Genomic DNA, 21,081 nt, shown 5'->3' with positions numbered 1-21,081 from the left:
ATAAAAGTGGAGATACTGCAGGTTCAAGGAACAGTAGGAGAAGAAACAGCAGAGGAAACTCTTCCGGAACTATTGATTCACAGTGGACCTGCGTGGAGAGCGTGGGAGCCCAAGTTCGGGACACCAGTGGCAGACTCAACACACCAGCGCTGGAATGCTAGGTGAGCCGAACCTCAATAGCCCGAGACACCAGCGGGCAAGCAGAAAGAGGAGACTAGAGCGAACGAGGCTTGAAACCTCGTGGGGAAAAGTTCACCTGCCTAACTAGAAGAGAGAGGAAAAAAAAAAAGTGACCGGTATGGACACAAGTTTCTCTTTCTCCGCTCACCTCTCAAAGGTGAGCAAGACAAAGACTAGGTGCCATTTTGGACATACGTCATAAGCAGGGTGACCCGGAGCACCAGCCCTGAGCCTAGCAGAAAAACCTGACTCTGGGAAGGCGTCGTGAAGTAACAGTAGATTGGGACATAGTGAATGTGTGTTGCTAAAGAACTGAGTCTATGAAAAAAGAGACGGTGGGGGAGAGAACTCACGGAATTCACTTGAGTGCTCTGCAGAGACACTACAATTCGGTAACCTTGGCAACCCAGTGGGAGACTGCAGGAGAATTAGAGCCCACACTGAGGGCAGCACAGATTCCCTGTGTGGTCCTTGAGAAAGAGCGTCCAATCTTGCTCCTGTGGGTATATCATTCACCTGCTAACCACCTCCTATTCCGTTCAGCTGTGCAGAATTACTTCCCTTTTGAATAATAATAAAAAAAAAAAACAGAAAGAAAGAGAGATTTACCACGCCTAACCTGGGAGTGCACCTATGGCACACCCTCAACAGTGAGGAACCAAACAAAGAATTAGGCCACACCCATCTCAAGCCTCTAAGGCTCCATCGAAAGCAGACAGTCCACTTCATATAGAGCCATAGTATAACAAAAAAAAAAATCACAGTGAAGAAACCAAAGAATATATCCAATATGCCAAACAACAAATGCAAACACTGAGGTAACAAGAACATGGAAGACACTATGACGGCCCCAAATGAAAAAGACACCCCAATTCAAGATTACGAAGATGGGGGAGCCAAGATGGTGGATAGTGAGGGCGGACACCAATAGTCCAGGAAAAATAGTTTAATAAAAGTGGAGTTATTGTAGCCTCAGGAAAAGATTCAGGGAAAAAAACTGCAGAGGACAATCTAGTGGATGTGACACAGAGGACCTACAGGGAGGCCACCGGGTGGAAACCCAACCGCGGGAGACTAGCCGCAGAATCTCGCCAGCGCGGGAACGAATGGAAGGTAAGACAAAGACGTCAGAAACCCAAGACATTGGGGGGGAAAAGCAGAGGCCTCTCTCTTCACTCACCGAGCAAAACAAAGAGCAGGGTCCATTTTACACATGTAAAGCAGCAACCACGAGTAGTCAAACAGAAAAACATGACTGTGGTCGGGAGAAATAACAGGAGGTTAGAATCTAGTGAAAGTAGGTGGAGCTAACGATCTGAAACTGTGAAAATCCGAGGGGGGGTGAGCAAACACACCGAGTACACAAACTCTATAACCTTGGGATTGTGGAGAATTTGAGAACACATTGAGGGCTGCATAAACTCCTCGTGTGGTCCCCGAGGTAGAGCAAACGAATACCCACAGAGGCCAGATATCAACTACCCTCAATTCACTCAGTTGGGCGGAATTAGAAAGACAGAAGGAAGGAAGGAAGGAAGGAAGGAAGGGAGGGAGGGAGGGAGGGAGGGAGGGAGGGAGGGAGGGAGGGAGGGAGGGAGGGATAAATTTATATTCATTAAATAAAAGTTAAAAAAAAGCTTACGAAGATGATGAGATAGAAGAAATGCAAAAAGTGGATCTCAAAAAATTGATAAGAACACTAGGAAGCTCTCAAAAACAAATTCTTGAACTACAGAAATCCTTAATGGACAAGATAGAAAATCTCTCTCGTTAAAATGAAATATTAAGGAGGAATCAAAATGAAATGAAACAACTAGTAGAACATGAAACTGTGATAGAGACAAAAAACCACAATGAAATGAAGAACTCAATAGATCAAATGACAAACGCATTAGATAGCCTTAAAAACAAAATGAGTGAAGCAGAAGAGAGAATATCAGAATTAGAAGACAGAGAACAGGAAAGGAAAAGGGTAAACCAAAGAAAAGAAGAGGAAATTAGAAATCTAAAAAATATTGTCGGGAATCTACAGGGTACTATTAAAAAACCCAATATTTGGGTTCTGGGAGTTCCTGAAGGCATGGAGAAGGAGGAAGGATTAGAAGGCCTTTTCAGTGAGATACTAGCAGAAAATTTCCCAGGTTTGGAGAAGGACAGAGACATCCTAGTGCAGGAGCTCATAGAACCCCTAATAAACATGACCAAAAGAGATCCTCACCACGACACGTCGTGATTATACTCACCACAGTGAAACACAAAGAAAAGATCCTAAAATGTGCAAGAGAGAAACGCCAGATTACTCTTAGAGGATCTCCAATTAGACTCATAGCAGACTTCTCATCAGAAACCCTACAAGCTAGAAGGGAATGGTGAGATATAGCCCAGGTACTAAGGGAGAAAAACTGCCAGCCCAGAATATTATATCCTGGAAAGCTCTCATTTGTGAATGAAGGTGAAATAAAGACCTTTCACAGCAACAGAAATTGAAAGAATTTGTTGCCACTAGTCCAGCCCTGCAAAAGATGCTTAAAGATGTGTTACATACAGAAACACAGAAACACGGTCACCAATAGGAAAGAAGGTAAAGGAAGGAAACCTCACAGCAAAAGATCACAGGAGTCTCAAATCATATATTAGAAAATATCTCTGGCATATAGTAGGGCAAAGTTACTACTTATAGATAGTCACATTGAACATTAATGGCCTGAACAATCCATTTAAAAGACACCGATTGGCTGATTGGGTTAAGGAACAAAACCCATCTTTTTGCTGCTTACAAGAAACTCATCTTTCCAACAATGATGCATACAGAATGAAAGTGAAAGGCTGGAAAAATATATACCATGCCAGCAGAAATGAAAAAACAGCGGGCGTAGCCATCTTAATATCGGACAACATAAACTTTACCACAAAAACTATTAGGAGAGACAAAGCGGGGCACTATATAATGATAAAGGGATCAATTCAACAGGAAGATATAGCGATTATCAATGTATATGCACCTAATTACAGGGCACCAGCTTATTTAAAAGACGTGTTAAGGGACTTAGAGGGAGACTTAGACCTCAATACAATAGTACTGGGGGACTTCAATACTCCACTCTCAAAGATAGACAGATCAACAGGACAGAAGATCAACAAGGAGACAGTAGATTTAAAGGACACTATAGCCCCAATGGATCTAACAGATATCTACAGAACATTTCATCCTACACAGAAAGAATTTACATTCTTCTCAGCAGTACATGGAACCTTCTCTAGGATTGATGACATACTAGGCCATTAAGCAAGTCTCAGCAAATTCAAAAGAATTAGAATCATACCATGCAGCTTCTCAGACCACAAAGGAATGAAGTTGGAAATTAGCAACTCGGGAATCCCTAGAACACGTGCAAACACATGGAGATTGAACAACATGCTCCTGAGTGAACAATGGGTCATAGAAGAAATCAAATGAGAATTCAAAAACTTTCTGGAAGTAAACAAGGATAACAGCACAACACACCAAAACCTTGGGATACAACAAAAGCAGTGTTAAGAGGAAAGGGAGCAGAGAACTTCCACTTTGACTATGATCCTGTTGGAATAAGATCGAAGTCGGCGAAACCTAAAGGCTTCCATATCCTCGGCGACTTATAATTAGAGCCTAGGGAGATTACGGACGCCATAAACAAGAGTGTCAAATTGTTAAGTCAGCAACAGGAGTCACTGTGTACTTACATCCCATGTGGGATCTGTCCTTAATGTGTTGTCTAATGTGCAGTTATGCTATAACTAGTACTGAAACAGTATTTTTACACTTTGTGTTTCTGTGTGGGTGCAAACTGATGAAATCTTTCCTTGTATATACTGAATTGATCTTATGTATATAAAGATCATTGAAAATGAAAAAAAAAAACCCAACTTGGTGTTAAATTGGAAATTGCATGGAAAATTAATCAATTCTTAAAAAAATGCCATGTGGGATCTCTGTCCTTAATGTGCTATACATTGTGATTTAATGCTATAACTAGTACTCCAACAGTATTTTTTCACCTTATGTTGCTATGTGGGGGCAAACTGTTGAAATCTTTACTTAATATATACTAAATTGATCTTCTGTATATAAAGAGAATTGAAAATGAATCTTGATGTGAATGGAAGGGGAGATGGAAGGAGACAGGGGAGGGTTGCGGGTGGGAGGGAAGTTATGGGGGGGGGGGGGAAGCCATTGTAATCCATAAGCTGTACTTTGGAAATTTATATTCATTAAATAAAAGTTAAAAAAGAAGAATAACTGAAAATAATTGATAAAGAAAAAATAGAGCACATCACAGAATGATTTAAAAAATAAACCAATATTTTCAAAAAGTTCTGTTTTAAAACTACTGACTCTATTTGTTAATATAACCCATAGTAAATTTTAGAGGTAAAAACAAAAAATAATCCTTCTAATATCATTACTAAGTAAAGGTAACAATCTACCTCTTGGTATTCTAGGGTTAATAACAATTTCCAAAATATAATTTAGGATAGAATTAAATATAGAAATAAATTAGTTAACTGAATATTGTGTTTGTGTAACAATGAACTCTCATGACAATGTATGCCTTGCTTTCCCATTTCTACGATACTGAGAGTCCTACAGAAAAAGCAAGCCTAATATTTATGATATCTGTGAGCCGAAGATACCTATTATTGCAGAGTTGAGTTTACAAAAGCAGCAATGAATTTTGTGTGTTAATTCTACACATGTTTATTTAAGTCAACTTCAATGATGAGAAATTATAGAAATACTATAGTATTTTTGATTTTTAAAAGTCACCTATATATGTACAAAAAAATCTCAAAAGAAAATAAGTAAAAACTGAACAAACATTGTGAGAATTTATCACCACTAGACTTGCCTTTTGATGCCAAAAAGAGTTCACCTTTAGAGAAAAGGACATTAAAGAATACCAAAAAAAAAAAAAAAAAAAAAAAAAAAAATCCAAAGGCATAAAACTCACTGATAAAAGTATATGTATATATTAGTTTTCTAGCTAATTAAAATATTATATAGAAATTATTAGTTTTCAGGGGCAGCGCTGTCGTGTAGTGGATAAAGCCCCTGCCTGCAGTAGTGCTGGTTTAAGACCTGGCTACTCCACTTTTGATCAATCTCTTTGCTATGGCCAGGGAAAGCAGCAGAAGATGGCCCACCTCCTTGAGCTACTGCACCCGCATGAGAGACTTGGAAGAAGCTCCTAGCTCCTGGCTTTGGTTTGGCACAGCTCCAGCTGTTGCAGCCAACTGGGGAGTGAACCAGCAGATGAAAGATCTCTCTTTCTCTCTCTCTCTCTACCTCTCCTTCTATCTCTGTGTAACTCTGAATTTCAAATAAATAAAGTTTACCAAAAAAGCAACAAGTTTTATTCTTGGGTAAGCAGGAATCATTTTAACCAAAAATGTAAAATAGTATTAAATGTCGTTTTTCAAAACACAATGACACTCTGACAAAACAAAGAAAAATCAATATAAAATTTATGATACTATGTGACTCTAACAAAACAATCATGAACAAGGACAAACTACCTTACTAGACAATACACTATAAAAATAAGGTAGTTAAAAAGCATTTTATTGGCACAAAATAGATATATAGACGAATGACACAGAATAGAGTAAGTAAGTATTAGTAAACTCACATCTGATCTGCAATAGTGTAAGTAGTCATTTCAATAAATGCTGGTGGGAGAGTTGGATATCCACATGCAGAAAATGAACTAAAACCTTCTAAATCTCAACTCAAAATAAACTAAAAACTCAAATGTAAGATCTGAAGCTAAGACACTCTTATACTAGAATTAAGTTTAGATGGAGATTCTGCCTTCCACACTGCTTTATCCATGTTTTAAACAAACAGTGTGTAGGTATAGTTATTCACAATTCTCAAACAATCATTAATTTTGTATAAACGAAACAAGGGGAATAGAAACAAATGGTATTTTTAGTCCAATTTTCTACTATCTTCCAAGAATTATAGCTGATGAGGCTGTCACTGTGGCATAAAGCTGCTATCTCCAACCCTGGTATTCTATCTGGGCATCAGTTCGTGTTCTAGTTTCTCCACTTCCAATCCAGCCACCTGCTTATGGCCTAAGAATGCAGTTGAAGATAGCCCAAGTGCTTGGGCCCCTGCACCTAAATAGGAAAACTGGAAGAAGCTCCAGGCTCCTGGCTTTGGCCTGACCCAGCACTGGCCATTATGGCCATGTGGGGTGTAAACCAGCAGACAGAAAGTATAACTCTCTTTCTCTCCTTCTCTCTAACTCTGCTTTTCAAATTAAAAAAAAAAAAAAACTTTAAAGAAATAAAAGAATTACAGCTGAATCTCCATGAAGCACATGAACTATTGATATCAAGACAAAAGATGAATACACAGTTGTATTGTTGGAAGTTTTGACTAAACTTTAAAAGCCAAGTGAATAAAATAATAAATCATCATAATAGTCCATAGGCATATTACACTGGCCACACATTATATTTCTACATTTCATTCATTACGTGAGAGGTAGAGAGATATGCAGGGAGAAATAGTGAGAACTAGTTAAAATGCTGGCTTACTCTCTAAACATCTGCCATGACCAGAACGGTGCCAAAGTAAAAAATAGGAACTAGGAACTGAACTATCTGAATCATTAATTTTGCCTCCACTGGTCTACACTGGAAGGATGCTGGAGTTGGGAGCCAGAGATGTTAACTTAATCCAGATACTCCAGTATGAGATTCATATATCCTAACCTTTAGGCCAAAAGCCCCACTATTGTCTCACAATTTTGCTAAGAAAATATTTATTACAACAAAATTTTGAATTTATATTTTAAGTTATTATTAAAAAATAAGCCAGCCTCATTTAAAAAATTTGGGAAACACTGTAAATCTGAACAGATACAGACGCTAAAAAGATGTAACAACAAAAATTTTTAACTGGTTCAAAATCTTCTCAAGTTTCTTTAAGCAGAATTGTCTTTCAATTTTCCTCTAGTACAAGTGAACAGGAAGAAACACAGCTTTTTATGACTTCAAAAGTATGTATTTTAAGTAGAGTCATAAAGCAGCTATAACAGGAACCACACAAGTAAATGAAAAAATACTAGAATAATTTATTTAAATTGTTATCATACAATGGGAAAATTACATAAGAATGGTAAGAAAATTTCTCTGTTTTAATCAAGTCCTTATTTTTAAATGATAACTTTTTTATTTAAAGAAATTTATTTACTTGAAAGTCACAGTTACAAAAACAGAGGGAGAGACAAAGAGAATCTTCTAGCTGCTGGTTTACTTCCATGAGGGCCACAATGGCCATGGGTTGGCCAGGTCAAAGCCAGGAGCTCCATCTGGGTCTCCCATGTGGCTGGCAGAGGCCCAAACACTTGGGAGAAGACATTACAACATATGTTCAGAATTTTAGAAAAATCAAAAAGACTATTATGAACTGTTATGAATAATAATGCCAAAAAATGGGTTTCTAGAAGAAACGTACAAATTCTGAGAACCAACTTCTTACTAAGTCTGCATCAAGAAAAAGAAGCCTGAACAAATCACAACTAGGGAAACTGAATCAGCAATCAAAAACAGACATGTTTGCCAAGAATATGCAATGGGGAAGGAAAATGTCTTTATAATTGGCATTGGAGAATCTGAGTGGTTTCACACAGAATATTGACTGTATCTTTACTGTCATACATAAAAATCAACTTAAAATAGAATAAAAGGTGAAACAAATGACCTGAAATTTTAGAAGTACTAGAGGAAAATACAGTGTAAAAGCTTCTTGATGCTAAGTAATGATTTCTTAGAGGCAATACCAAAAACTTAAGCAACAAACCAAATATAAGCAAACTGGTTTATACCAAACTGAAAAGCTGCACATCAAGGACCAATACTGTAACAGCAGGGTGAGCTGTAAGAAATCAGTGTGAATTCACTAGCAAAGAACAAAATAATCAGCTTTTAAAATGAGCAAAGGTGGGGGGAGTACACTGTGGCATAGCAGGCAAAGCCACTGCCTGCAGTGCCAGCATCCCATATGGGCGCCAATTCAAGTCCCAGCTGTTCCACTTCCCATGCAGCTGTCTGCTATGCCCTGGAAGACAGCAGAAGATGGCCTAAGCCCTTGGACCCCTGCATCTGTGTGAGAGACCTGGAAGAAGCCCGGATTGGCCCAGTTCCATTGAGGCCATTTGGGGGGCGAAGCAGCAGATGGAAGACAGCTCTCTATCTCTCTCTCTCTGTCTCTCTCTGTCTCTCTCTCTCTCTCTCCCAGTTCCATTGAGACCATCTGGGGAGCGAAGCAGCAGATGGAAGACAGCTTTCTCTCTCTCTCTCTCTCTCTCTCTCTCTCTCTCTCTCTCTTTCTCTCTCTCTCTGCCTCTCTGTAACTCACTCTTTCAAGTAAAACAAATAAATCTTTAAAAGAAGATACACAAATGGCTAGCAAATTGTTGCAAAAATGCTGAATATCATTAACATAAGCAAATCAAAACTATAATGAGGTATCATTTTGCACCTATTAGATTAGCTATTACCAAAAACACAAAAGAAAGGAACATGGTTTTAGCTTGGTTGCCTTGACATCTGCATCCTGCAAGGGAGTAACTGGCTTTGATTCTTAGCTCTGGTCCATGATATCCAAATGCAGACTACAGGAAGCAGTAGTGATAGCTCATGTTATTTGTTCTTCCCACCTATCCAGAAGACTTGGACTGAGCTTCTCACTTCTGGTTGGTAGGCATTTGGGGAAAAAACTAGCAGTGGGACTTTCACACTTGTAAATCTCTCTCAAAACCAACAAAAACAAAAACACAAACAAGCAAACAAAAAAACAAAATCAATGCAGCAATGATGACAGAAGGAAAAACTACTATTTATAATGTAAATATTATAGTTATGACAGAAAATAGTATGGAGGCTCCAAATTACTGATCCAGTCATCCTACTATTTGCTATATAACACAAAGGAAATAATAACAGGGTGCTGAAAGAGTATCTGCACTCTTATATTTATTCCTTCATTATTTGCAAGATTCAAGTATAAAAATAGCCTAATTGTCCACTGATAGAGGAAGAAAATGTCTCTCAACTCACTTGCACTCACATACTGTGTACACTTTTGAGTGTTCATAAAATTACAATTTGGTTGAATCTGGATGACACTACAATAAGAAAAGTAAGCCAGATGCAGAGGATATAAATTTGTTTGGAAAAATCTCACATATTGAGTTTCTCTGAAATCTAAAAATATAAAAGTGTTAAGCTCACAGAAGCATAGAATGCCAACTACAGAATGCTGATACAGAAGCACAGAAGCATGGAGTGGTGATTATCAGAAATGTAGATGCGGGAAATGTGAGAATACCTGAGTCAAAGTATACAAGTTGAATTACATATGATAAAATTTGAAAGTGTAATGTATTAGCATGATGTTAATAGTTAAACACATTATCTTGTATGCTTGAAAATAAGAGGTCAATGTTCTTACCACACATATAATTGATATGATGAATACATTAATTATCCCGACAGTAAGTATTTCATAATGCAGACAATATACCAAATCATCGAGGTGTATAGTTTAAGTACTAAGATTTTTAATCATAAACAACAGTTTTGAATACAGTTGGGAAAACATAAACAACTAAAAACAATTTAAGGTAAAAAGCTAATATAAGAAGTACTGAGAAAAGACAGAGTGCAAGGAAAAATACAAATTTGTGAATTATTGTTATCATGTCTGCCTATAATTATTTCTATAATATATAGGGTGCTTCCTAGAAAGGGAGAAATATTTTAATAACTTCTATTTAAGATTTCACAAGTCTCTTGGACAAATCTAATTTCAACATAATTATCACATTGAATAGTAAAATTATCCCTCCCAACTCCTCAAAAGACAGAATATGGCAGCTAAAAAAAAAAAAAAAAAAAAAAAAAACCACTTACTTAATCATTTCAAAAAGCTTTGGATCTGAGACTTTAATATTCCGTGCTATATTCCAAGAGAGATGAACCATAGGTACTACTGACTTTACACTTTGTAATTTGTTCCATTCATACCTTTCCACTGCCAATTTATACTGGCAGGCTAGAAGAAAACAAAATCATAAAGTAACACAAATACATGGAGATAAACATATCAGGTAAAAATATGCAAATTCTGAAAACACAAAGTTGTATAAGGACACTGATTTTAAGAAAATTTATCATGTAAATAACACTAAAAATTTATAAGTTGTTATACTAGATTCTTTTCATTCTTCATCCAATTTCATTCTTCAAAGCCTTTTTGATTTTCTAAAACTCATTTTTAAAATAAAAATAAAAAAAAAAAACCAGGGCCTGAGAGTTTTAATACATTAGCCCAATAAATTTAACAATGTTTAGCCAATGTCTACTACAGGAATTTCTGACTCTCCAAACATATTCTTTACCTTAGATATATTAAATAATTTGATGTACTAGGGCTGCCAAAGCAATAAACATCCAATAAAAATTCTAAAGAATATCTCTGGTGGTTTACTACTCTATAAACAATTTCCTTTACAAGACAAAACACAGCATCCTAAAATACCAAAAATATACCTTCTATGCTAAAAGAAAACATTGTTTGCTTAAATCTCTGTTCTGCATTGCCATACCATAAAGATTAATAATTACTGTACTAATAACTGAAATTTTTTCCTAGAGGAAATATTCCCTGTATTTTCAGAGAATCAGTTCCTAAGCAAAAAGTAAAACCTTTAGGAATAATTCTTTAGGAAATAAAATCTGTATTAGTACCTGTAAGAGGACCAACATTCCAGGCAATGTTGTTGCACCAGCCAATAGCTTGAACCCAGTGCACAGTGCCTGCATTAATCCACACTAAATCTCCAGGCCGCTGAATAAATCTATACACAGGAACATTTGCTTCATAAAGATCTTCAAGATTGGGCCACCATGAACTCATGAGAAAATTCAAGTTATTTCTTAAAAAAAAAAAAAGAAGAAGAATGGACTGAATTTTTAATGTCTCATCAGAGAGGAAGATAATATCAAAAATTTTTTAAAATGTTCTCAATACTTTTTTTCTTTTAAAACACTACTTAGGCTAAAGCAATGTAACAAGAATTGTATCTTTCAAAAGTGAAGAATTCAATATGGACCTGTAGAGCCTAAAGATAATTTCAGATGAGTATTTGTTGATTTATACAAAAATCACCTAAACTTACTGCTCCGAAGTCTGAAAGTTGAAGTTTGGAGTTAATTTTAAATACACTGGTTACCAACTGTATTTCAATAAGGGACATTTTGATCCATTCGGTCTTTCCAAAGAATCTTTTAATATTTAAGAATCCCCACCCCACCCAAAATAAACCAAAGGATGTTATTTATGAAGTCACTTAAATTCTTCACCAGAATCACTGTGGTAGATGTTAGAATCAGGACATCTCCTTAATTTCTGAGGACAAAATAGAAGCTAGAAATCATCCTTTACTGCTGTTCAGAGTTCTAAGAGGGACAGGAGATAAGGGACAAGTATCTGTTACCGAAAAACTCACAAACACATGGATTCACCTATGAAGTTTTAAGTAGATTCATTTCCTATCATCCCATTCATACCAATTATAATTACAGACCAGTATCATAATGTCTTTTCTTTTTTGTAATATGTATTTATTTGAAAGGCAGAGTTAGAGAGAAGGAGAAGGAGTGAGTGAAAGAGTGAGAGAGAGAGAGAGAAAGCAATCTTTGTTAGCTGCTTCAGTCCCTAAATGGCCACAATGGGCTAGACAAAGTCAAAGCCAGAAGTCATTCCCTTGTGGATGTAAGTGCCCAAGCACCTTGGCCATGCCAATATGGGATGCTGGCATTGCAGGCAATGGTTTAACTATTACCAACACTGACCCCCTAGAGACAAAATCTTTCATTACATATTCCAAGAAAGATAAAAGACAGAAAATCAAATCATGGAAAGCAAAGTTTCTATTGATTAAAAGATGGTAACTGTATTATAAACTCATTGGGCTTTACCTTTACAATAATTTTCTTGTAATTTGTTATGTTTAGTTCAGAAACTTACTTTTCACAAAAATCATTGAGAACACCCCAATAATCTTCAGGCACAACAAACCATTCACAATCACCTGGTCCAATATTTATATTAACAGAGCAGAAGTTATTATTTTCTTGGTGACCTGGAAAGCAAAATGAAAGCATAGTCATGATCATACCACAAATTAAAGCCTTTAAGTTAATGGATGGATTTATGAACAGAGTTATAAACAGATACATATAAAAGAATGAGATTCTTGAATTCTGAAAGGAAATGCAAAACACGTTAAATTAACATTATTATTACTTCACCTTCTATATAAACCACTCTCCTCAAAAACAGTATCAGAAAATTAACACAGAATTAGTATTTAAAATGTAACTAGACTCTCCAGGTTCTATAAAACTACAATCTGATGTTATGCATAATGTATATGCTTGTAACTCTTCCATCTAATATAAATGAATGGCAGTGTCCATGGCATAGTGTATTAATAATTAATATCACTGGCCGGCGCCATGGCTCAATAGGCTAATCCTCCGCCTGTGGCGCCGGCACACTGGGTTCTAATCCCAGTCAGGGCGCTGGATTCTGTCCCGGTTGCCCCTCTTCCAGGCCAGCTCTCTGCTGTGGCCCAGGAGTGCAGTGGAGGATGACCCAAGTGCTTGGGCCCTGCACCCACATGGGAGACCAGGAGAAGCACCTGGCTCCTGGCTTCAGATCAGCATGGTGCACTGGCTGCAGCACACCAGCTGCAGGGGTGGGGGATGAACCAACGGCAAAGGAAGACCTTTCTCTCTGTCTCTCTCTCTCACTGTCCACTCTGCCTGTCAAAAAAAAAAAAAAAAATTAAAATCACACATACTCTGACACTATGGGCAATGCTCACAACTGGACTAAGAGTATTTATAATTATGTATATAATTTTACTGATATGGCCTACAAGCTATCCTAATGTGTTAGAAAAATACTAATTTTCAAAGGAAAACTAGTGAAAAGATTTGTTGATAAATACCTGCAGTAATAGTGTATTATTCATTAGTAAACTCACAAAAATTCTATCATATGCTCTTCTCACAGATTTATTGAATATTAGTTCTATGAATTTTTGTGAGAAACTAGAGTATCTTAGCTGGCGCCGCGGCTCACTAGGTTAATCCTCCGCCTTGCGGCGCTGGCACACAGGGTTCTAGTCCCGGTCGGGGCAACAATCCTGTCCCGGTTGCCCCTCTTCCAGGCCAGCTGTCTGCTGTGGCCAGGGAGTGCAGTGGAGGATGGCCCAGGTCCTTGGGCCCTGCACCCCATGGGAGACCAGGAGAAGCACCCGGCTCCTGCCACCGGATCAGCGTGGTGCGCCGGCTGCAGCGCACCTACCGCAGTGGCCATTGGAGGGTGAACCAACGGCAAAAGGAAGACCTTTCTCTCTGTCTCTCTCTCTCACTGTCCACTCTGCCTGTCAAAAAAAAAAAAAAAGAAAGAAAGAAACTAGAGTATCTTCATTTCTAACAGATAGAATGTTAATAATACAATAATGAAATTATATTATTGTTTTTAGAACTAAATTGAGACAGAGACTTTTCTCAGTCAGAAGAACTCCCTTTAGTCACTTTTAATGAACACTGACTGGCTATGAAAATTCTGCTATAGGCTTCAAAATGCTTCATAATAAACCCAATCTAAGAATTACACATAAAAGAGGGATTTCTTACATATGACACTTAAAATAGAGTAAAATCATAAATGCAAGAGAAATTTTTAAATCACAAGTAAAATACATGTTACTCCTGTATTATTAAAAATACATAAAAAACAGGGGCTGATTTTGTGGTGTAACAGGTTAAGTCACTGCCTGTGGCACTGGCATCCTATGGGCACCCGCATCCCAAATGGGTACCAGCATACCAAATGTCACTGGCACCCCATACACATGCTAGTACTGGCTGCTCCATTTCTGATTCAGCTTTTCCTAGCATTGGAAAGAACAGAAGATGCCCCAGGTTCTTGGGCCCCTGTCACTCAAATTGGAGACCTAGAAGAAGCTTCAGATCAGTCCAATTAGAGCTGTTGAAGCCACTTGAGGAGCAAATCAGGGGACAGAAAGTATCACTCAACCTCTCTCTGTGTGTAACACTGCCTTTTAAATAAATACATAAATCTTAAAAAATAAGAAATTAGAATCTTATTTCTAACATTGGCACTATATTCTTTATGTGATCAATCTATAATTCCAATGGCATATTCTAAAACTTACTGCAAGGGCAGAGAAAATTTTCATATTTCAAGAACCATTTTGTGCAGCTGTGGGTCTACAAAATTGACAAGTAACTTTCAGTCAGAAAGGTTTACTCTGTATTGCAATGAAATCCAAATGGAAAAATATTAGGTAGAAATAATGGAATTACACCATAAATAACTTCCAAGTAATTAAGAAGGTCAAGAAGTTATGCTTATAGACTGATATTGATATTTAGCAGTTTTCTATTCAAGAGAAAAAGGCATTTTGAATTATCTTATGACAGACAACATTTACACATCCATAGCAAATTTGGAATAAACAAAATGCTACAACATCCTCAAATAATTTCATTATTCAGTGAAATACTGTCATTAATAGACATAAAATTATGCTTATGTATTTGAGATTTTCAACAATAAATATTCATGAGTTCTTCTGTTTTTACATAAAGTACCTTTACAAAGTCTAAAATACTGATTAGCTAATGCTCCAAAGTTTGTTGACACTTACATTAGGAAGTTTTCAACGAACAAATTAGACAGAGAAGGAATCTGAGACAGGAAGCTCCCATTTGTTGGTTTACTATTTGAATGCCTTCAATGGCTGGGGCCATGAATGGCAGGAAGTGGATTACTAGGAAGCTAGTGTCAGGAACCAGACAGAGATTTGAATACAGGTACTGTGACACAGACTGCAGGTTTCCAAATTGCTAGGCTAACATGACAATTATTATACAGGTTAAATTAGTTCATGGTGTTTTCTTCTCCTTTTTTTTTTTTTTTTTTTTTTGACAGGCAGAGTGGACAGTGAGAGAGAGAGAGACAGAGAGAAAGGTCTTCCTTTGCCGTTGGTTCACCCTCCAATGGCCACCCTGGCCAGTGCGCTGTGGCCAGTGCACCGCGCTGATCCAAAGGCAGGAGCCAGGTGCTTCTCCTGGTCTCCCATGGGGTGCAGGGCCCAAGGACCTGGGCCATCCTCCACTGTACTCCCAGGCCATAGCAGAGAGCTGGCCTGGAAGAGGGGCAACCGGAACAGAATCCAGTGCCCCACTGGAACTAGACCCAGTGTGCTGGTGCCGCAAGGTGGAGGATTAGCCTACTGAGCCGCGGCGCCGCCCTCATAGTGTTTTTTTCTTACTGTATTATCATCTTATGATCTTATGGTCTATGGAATGAGACCTTACTGTTGTAACTTCTTTCATTCATTATGGGACTTAATGATCCTTTCCAAGTTTAAATTTTCTCATTTTTTTTAATATCTGAAGGCATGTCAAAGAGTTAAGAGTTAAGGAATAAATGGAATGAAAAAGTTAAATTTATTTTATTACCAAAATACGTTGAAATCTATGCACAGTTTTTTGGTAATACATTTACCATGAATTCTTAAAAAAAAAAAAATTTATTTTTTTCAAAGGTTGAGTGACACAGAGAAAGAGAAAAAAACCTTCAATTTGCTGAGGAATGCTACAGTGGTTGCCAATAACCAGACATAGGCCAGGCTGAAGCCAGGAGCAAGGGTAGTCTCTCTAATGACTCTTTGAGCCCAAAATCTTGGACAATCATGAACTCCCCTCCCAAGTACATTAGCAGGAAGTGGACTGGAAGTAGAGTAACCAGGATTCAAACTGGAAGTCTGATATAGGATGCTAGCATTTCAAGCAGTGCTTACCTTGTTGCGTCACAACATTGGCCTCATTGTGAACATTTTGAAGCCCCTAAATATTTTACACCAAAACAATAAACATTTTAATTTCATTTTCCATTAACTTTTGGAAGCACCTTGTATAGAAAAAGCATTAAAAACAAACTGGGGAAACAGCAATTCAGTTATAGGAATAATTATAAACACTTTATCTATGAATAAGAATTTATATTAACCTTATTTTGTACAGCAAATGAAACTGATTCTATGTACTTGTATTAGACAACTCTACTCTTTTAATAATAGAAGATATTAGTTCATAAAAATCACCTGGTGTCCGACTCCCTGGAACTTTCATATACAGTTGCACTGTATTCATACCCAGTATGGTATGACCAACATGGCTTAGAAGATTTCCTGCTGATACCACACGTACAAAAGCAGGAAGTTTGGTCAGCTCATGTAACTGCAACTTCCACCTGAAATAATGTGACAAATCAAGACTGAAACCAAGTTTCAAATATTATTGCAAATTAACATACTGATCCAATCAAAGAAGCAATTAGATTTGTTAAGTATTTTACCTTCACAGTTACAAGTAATACTTGAGTCTTTAACTTTTCTGAAGAAAAAAACTAATAGAAATTAGGAAAATAATCAACAATTTATAATAACCTATAAAATTAAACTGTATTTTTCATACTTATATTTTCTTCAAGAGAAAGAAAAAATCTGATTATAACATCTTATAAACATAATTCACAATGACTAGGGATATTAGACTAAATTTACATTTCAATGTAGGGGGGAAATAAAGAATAGAAAGAAAGGGATGGGAGGAAGGAGGGACAGAGGAAAAGAATGACTTGGAAATGAATGGAATGGAAAACCAGAGAATTCTCAAAACTACATCTCTGCTTCAGTTCATGGAAGTAGGACTTACTTTTTGTTATCAGAGAGATCAATCTTGGTCCCAAATTTAATAGTTTTAAAAGGTCCTTTTCTTCTCCTTCCAGAACTTAAAAAAAGACATATTATTAAATCCAGATATTATACATAGAAGTATTAAGTGTATGTTAGAATTTACTTACTTATCTGTTGATGTGGATTCAGTATCTGAAAGGTCTTTATGATGTATTTTTTTCTCATTTTCTTCCTACAATTTAAGCAAAATATTCCTTCTCAGTTTCTGGTAGGACTATCATTCTCACAATAAATATGAGTAACATATTCATTTACATGAACATTTTTGTGTATGTTTTGGAAATATACTTCTGTAAGCTCAGAAAACATCTTCAATGGTCACATTAAATAAAGACTCAGGAAGGCATAGCACTCTTCTATCAGTCACAAAAATTACTGTGATGAACACAGCAGTATATTAATTTGTAAAAAAGTGTACCCATTCTTTGTTTCAAAATTTGCTCCAAGAAATCTCACGAATTTCATTAAAATAATGTCAAGAGATTGAAGTAAAACATAAAACTAGAATAGCATGGAATCTCACAACTCTTTAGGAAAAAATTTTTGAAAAAAAAAAAGAACTTATTCTCTATTATAGTAGAAAACTACACTGTTTTGTTATTCTTTATTAAAAACTATTTTATAAAAAGACAATCAGTTGATACTGCCCCAAACACAAGAAGGTAGTGAAGAAAAATATCAACTACAAGATAGAAGGGACCTAATTATTAATATTCACTATAAAAGTCAATATATATAAATGTCAATATTAATATTCACTATAAATGTCAATATAAATGTCAACATGGGTGCAAATCCATGTTGCCCAGACATATACAAACCCAAAAGGAAGATACCCTATTTGTCAATATGATTTCCTTTGGTCACCCTGACTTTGCTCAGACTGAACCACACTGGTTTGAGAATGAATTCTACATAAAATATTTGCACAGATTTAGTAAGGACTTTAATTTTAAGTATGAAAATGTGTTATTCTCTAAAATAATTCTCCAATTATGGAATGGGGAAATGGCTCTGGAACAAGTGAAAAAATACATGTAAAAGAATAAGGTTGAATAACAATCTAATGCACTAACTAAAAGGGATCAACCTAAATATAATAATACAAGGACTTAATATAAAGACTACAAAATACTACTAGAAAAATGAGCAACTACTAGGCAGCATTTTTAACCAATATGATAAAATATACAAAAAAGGCAAATACATCATTCTCAAAGAAAATTAAAACTTTTCTGCTTCAAAAGACATGATGGAAAAAAAGGGAAAAGATGAATCCCAAAATGAAAAAAGCTATACATAAAACATTCATTAGGAATTTTCATAATACACATAATGAATAACTTTTACAACTGAATAATGAAAATAATTAAACAAGACAAAGATAAATACCTTTTATTAATGATTAAGTACTAATGAACAATATGTCAATGAAAAGATGTATAATAGTCATGTCACAAATGCAATCTAAAATCAAAATCAGATATCATTTCATATCTCAGAATATTAGAAATAATGTAGAGAAAATAGGACACTTATAAATAAAGATTCAATATCTAAAATAGTAGAACCATTTATGAAGTCTGGCAGATCTTCAAGAGGATTAAAAATGAATTTATCATACATCCTAGAAAATCTTCTCCTGGACCTCTTAAAAAACTTAAAACCATGAAAAGGCACATTACTATAAATACTTTGGAGTATTCATAAAAGCATTATCAAAAGGGGCAGGTGCTGTGGCATAGCAAGTTAAAGTCCCAACCTGCAGTACCAGCATCCCATATGGACACCAGTTTGAGTTCCAGCTGCTCTACTTCCTATCCAGCTCTCTGTTAAGGCCTGGGAAAGCAATAGCAGATGGTCCAAGTCCTTGTGCCCCTGCACTGTTGTGGGAGACCAGGAGGAAGCTCCTGGCTCCTGGCTACAGATAGCTCAGCTCTGGCAGTTTCGGTCATTTGGGGTGTGAACTAGAGGATCGAAAACCTCTCGCTCTCTCTCTCTTTCTCTCTCTCTCTCTCTCTCTCTTTCTAGCTCTACTCCCTGAAACTCTTTCAAATAAATAAAATAGATCTTAAAAAAAAAAAACACAAAGCAGAAACCATCTAAATGCTAATCAGTTGATGATTCACAAAAAAGGCATATCAGTTCATACAATGGAATATATGGCTATAAATATTAAAAATACTCATATGTGCTACAATACTGATAAACCTTGAAAATCCTATACTAAAATGAGACTAGTCACTAAAGAAACTATTAAATCTTTCCACTTATGTTGATATCATGATACGCAAAAATCTATAATTTTAAAAAGTAGCTAAGTAGGTGTTTCAACTTGGGAGTTACAGGAAATATAAGCTCATGAAAATGAGTATGGGCTTCCATCTGGAGATAATTAAATGATCTGAAATTGATTATGATGATGATTCCACATCTACAAATAAAATGAATTGCATGTTAGTAAATTATCTTAATAAAAGAGTACAAGAAGAAATAGAGGACAGGTGGCAGACAACAAAGCCTCAAAACCTTGTTTAATCATGAAGAAGTTTAAAACTAGCTAATATGACCTCTTTTTTTTTTTTTTTTTTTTTTTTTGGACAGGCAGAGTGGACAGTGAGAGAGAGAGAGAGACAGAAAGAAAGGTCTTCTTTTTCCATTGGTTCACCCCCCAGTGGCCACTGCAGCTGGCGCACTGCGCTGATCCAAAGGCAAGAGCCAGGTGCTTCTCCTGGTCTCCCATTCGGGTGCAGGGCCCAAGCACGTGGGCCATCCTCCACTGCACTCCCGGGCCACAGCAGAGAGCTGGCTTGGAAGAGGGGCAACCGGGACAGAGGATTAGCCTACTGAGCCGCAGTGCAGGCTGCTAATATGACCTTAACAAAGCTTAGGGAAAATGAATTTACATGTAAAAACATTCAATTAAGGAATCTTGAAGAATTGTCCTTTTTGTCTAATAAAAACATTTCTTGACCACTTTCATCAAATCAAAGAGCAAACAACTTCCTAATACCTTAAAGGAGGCCAGTTTTTCCTATACATTAGTCAAAGACATTACAAGAAAAACTACACATGAGTATCTTTAATATAAAAACACTCCTAGATATATTACAAGCTGAATTCAGTTAGACAAGTTAAAAAAAAAAAAAAAAAGGCCACCATGCTACAAGTGAAACATTTTCCCCAAAATTGAAGTATGGCATTTCAAGGCTGAAAATCAATCAATTTAATTCATTAACAGAATGGAGGAAGAAAGTCATAAGATCATTTTTATTGATGAAAAACAAATTCACAAAATTCAACATCCTTAAAAATTTAAGATGACTTTAAAAACCAGAAATAGAAGTAAATTTCTTCAACACAGTAAGATCAAGAATGAAAACCCATAATAATGTCATATCCAAGAAAAACTGAAAGCATTTCCTCTGTTACTAATAATAAAACAAGAATTCATGGTTTAGAAAATGACTCATTAGGATATCAATACTACCAAATGCAGTCTATAGATACAAATAATCTTCATCAGAGTATAACTTTAAAAACCCATCTATCTTAAAAATTCACATGTAATTTTATGGAACCCTAAAATGGAAAATATCCTCCCCAACAGTTTTTGTTTACAAATGCTGGCCCTTTTCATTGGTGTGAATTGGTATATCATTGCTTTTAACACTTCTTGATTGTAAAATTTACAGGGCTATAGTTAACAAAATAGTATGACACTGCCATAAAGATAGATAATACATTAAAATAGAATACAAAGTCCAGAAATCATGAATTCACTAGAGAGAATATCTGCAATATACATAGAACCCCCAAAATTGAACAATAAAACAACTGAAAACTGAAATAAGGATTTGCCAGAGATTTCCTCAAAGACGATATATCAATGGCTAATAAGCACATTGAAGAGATGCTCAATACTATTAATGTTAAGGAAATACAAACAAAAGCAAAGATATCCCAATTCACACCAATGAAG

General features: G+C 36.2%; 1 protein-coding gene across 12 annotated transcripts in view; it reads right to left on the bottom strand.

Annotated features, from left to right (window-relative positions):
* LOC133754237 (lysine-specific demethylase 6A-like) overlaps window positions 1-21,081 on the bottom strand; it is a 211,330-nt gene that overhangs the window by 17,625 nt on the left and 172,624 nt on the right. For all 12 annotated transcript variants that reach the window (XM_062184736.1, XM_062184729.1, XM_062184730.1 and 9 more), the window contains 6 exons: window positions 17,207-17,271; window positions 17,059-17,133; window positions 16,446-16,594; window positions 12,266-12,380; window positions 10,984-11,171; window positions 10,147-10,288 (listed from right to left, as the gene is read on the bottom strand). In XM_062184736.1, the coding sequence (XP_062040720.1) occupies window positions 10,147-10,288; window positions 10,984-11,171; window positions 12,266-12,380; window positions 16,446-16,594; window positions 17,059-17,133; window positions 17,207-17,271 (734 nt within the window). The remainder of the gene's footprint in view (window positions 1-10,146; window positions 10,289-10,983; window positions 11,172-12,265; window positions 12,381-16,445; window positions 16,595-17,058; window positions 17,134-17,206; window positions 17,272-21,081) is intronic.

The sequence above is a fragment of the Lepus europaeus genome, chromosome Y (genome assembly GCF_033115175.1).
Source record: "Lepus europaeus isolate LE1 chromosome Y, mLepTim1.pri, whole genome shotgun sequence".
Taxonomy (NCBI): domain Eukaryota; kingdom Metazoa; phylum Chordata; class Mammalia; order Lagomorpha; family Leporidae; genus Lepus; species Lepus europaeus.
The sequence above is the reverse complement of the archived record's forward strand: the minus strand, read 5'-3'. Positions and strand labels throughout refer to the sequence as shown.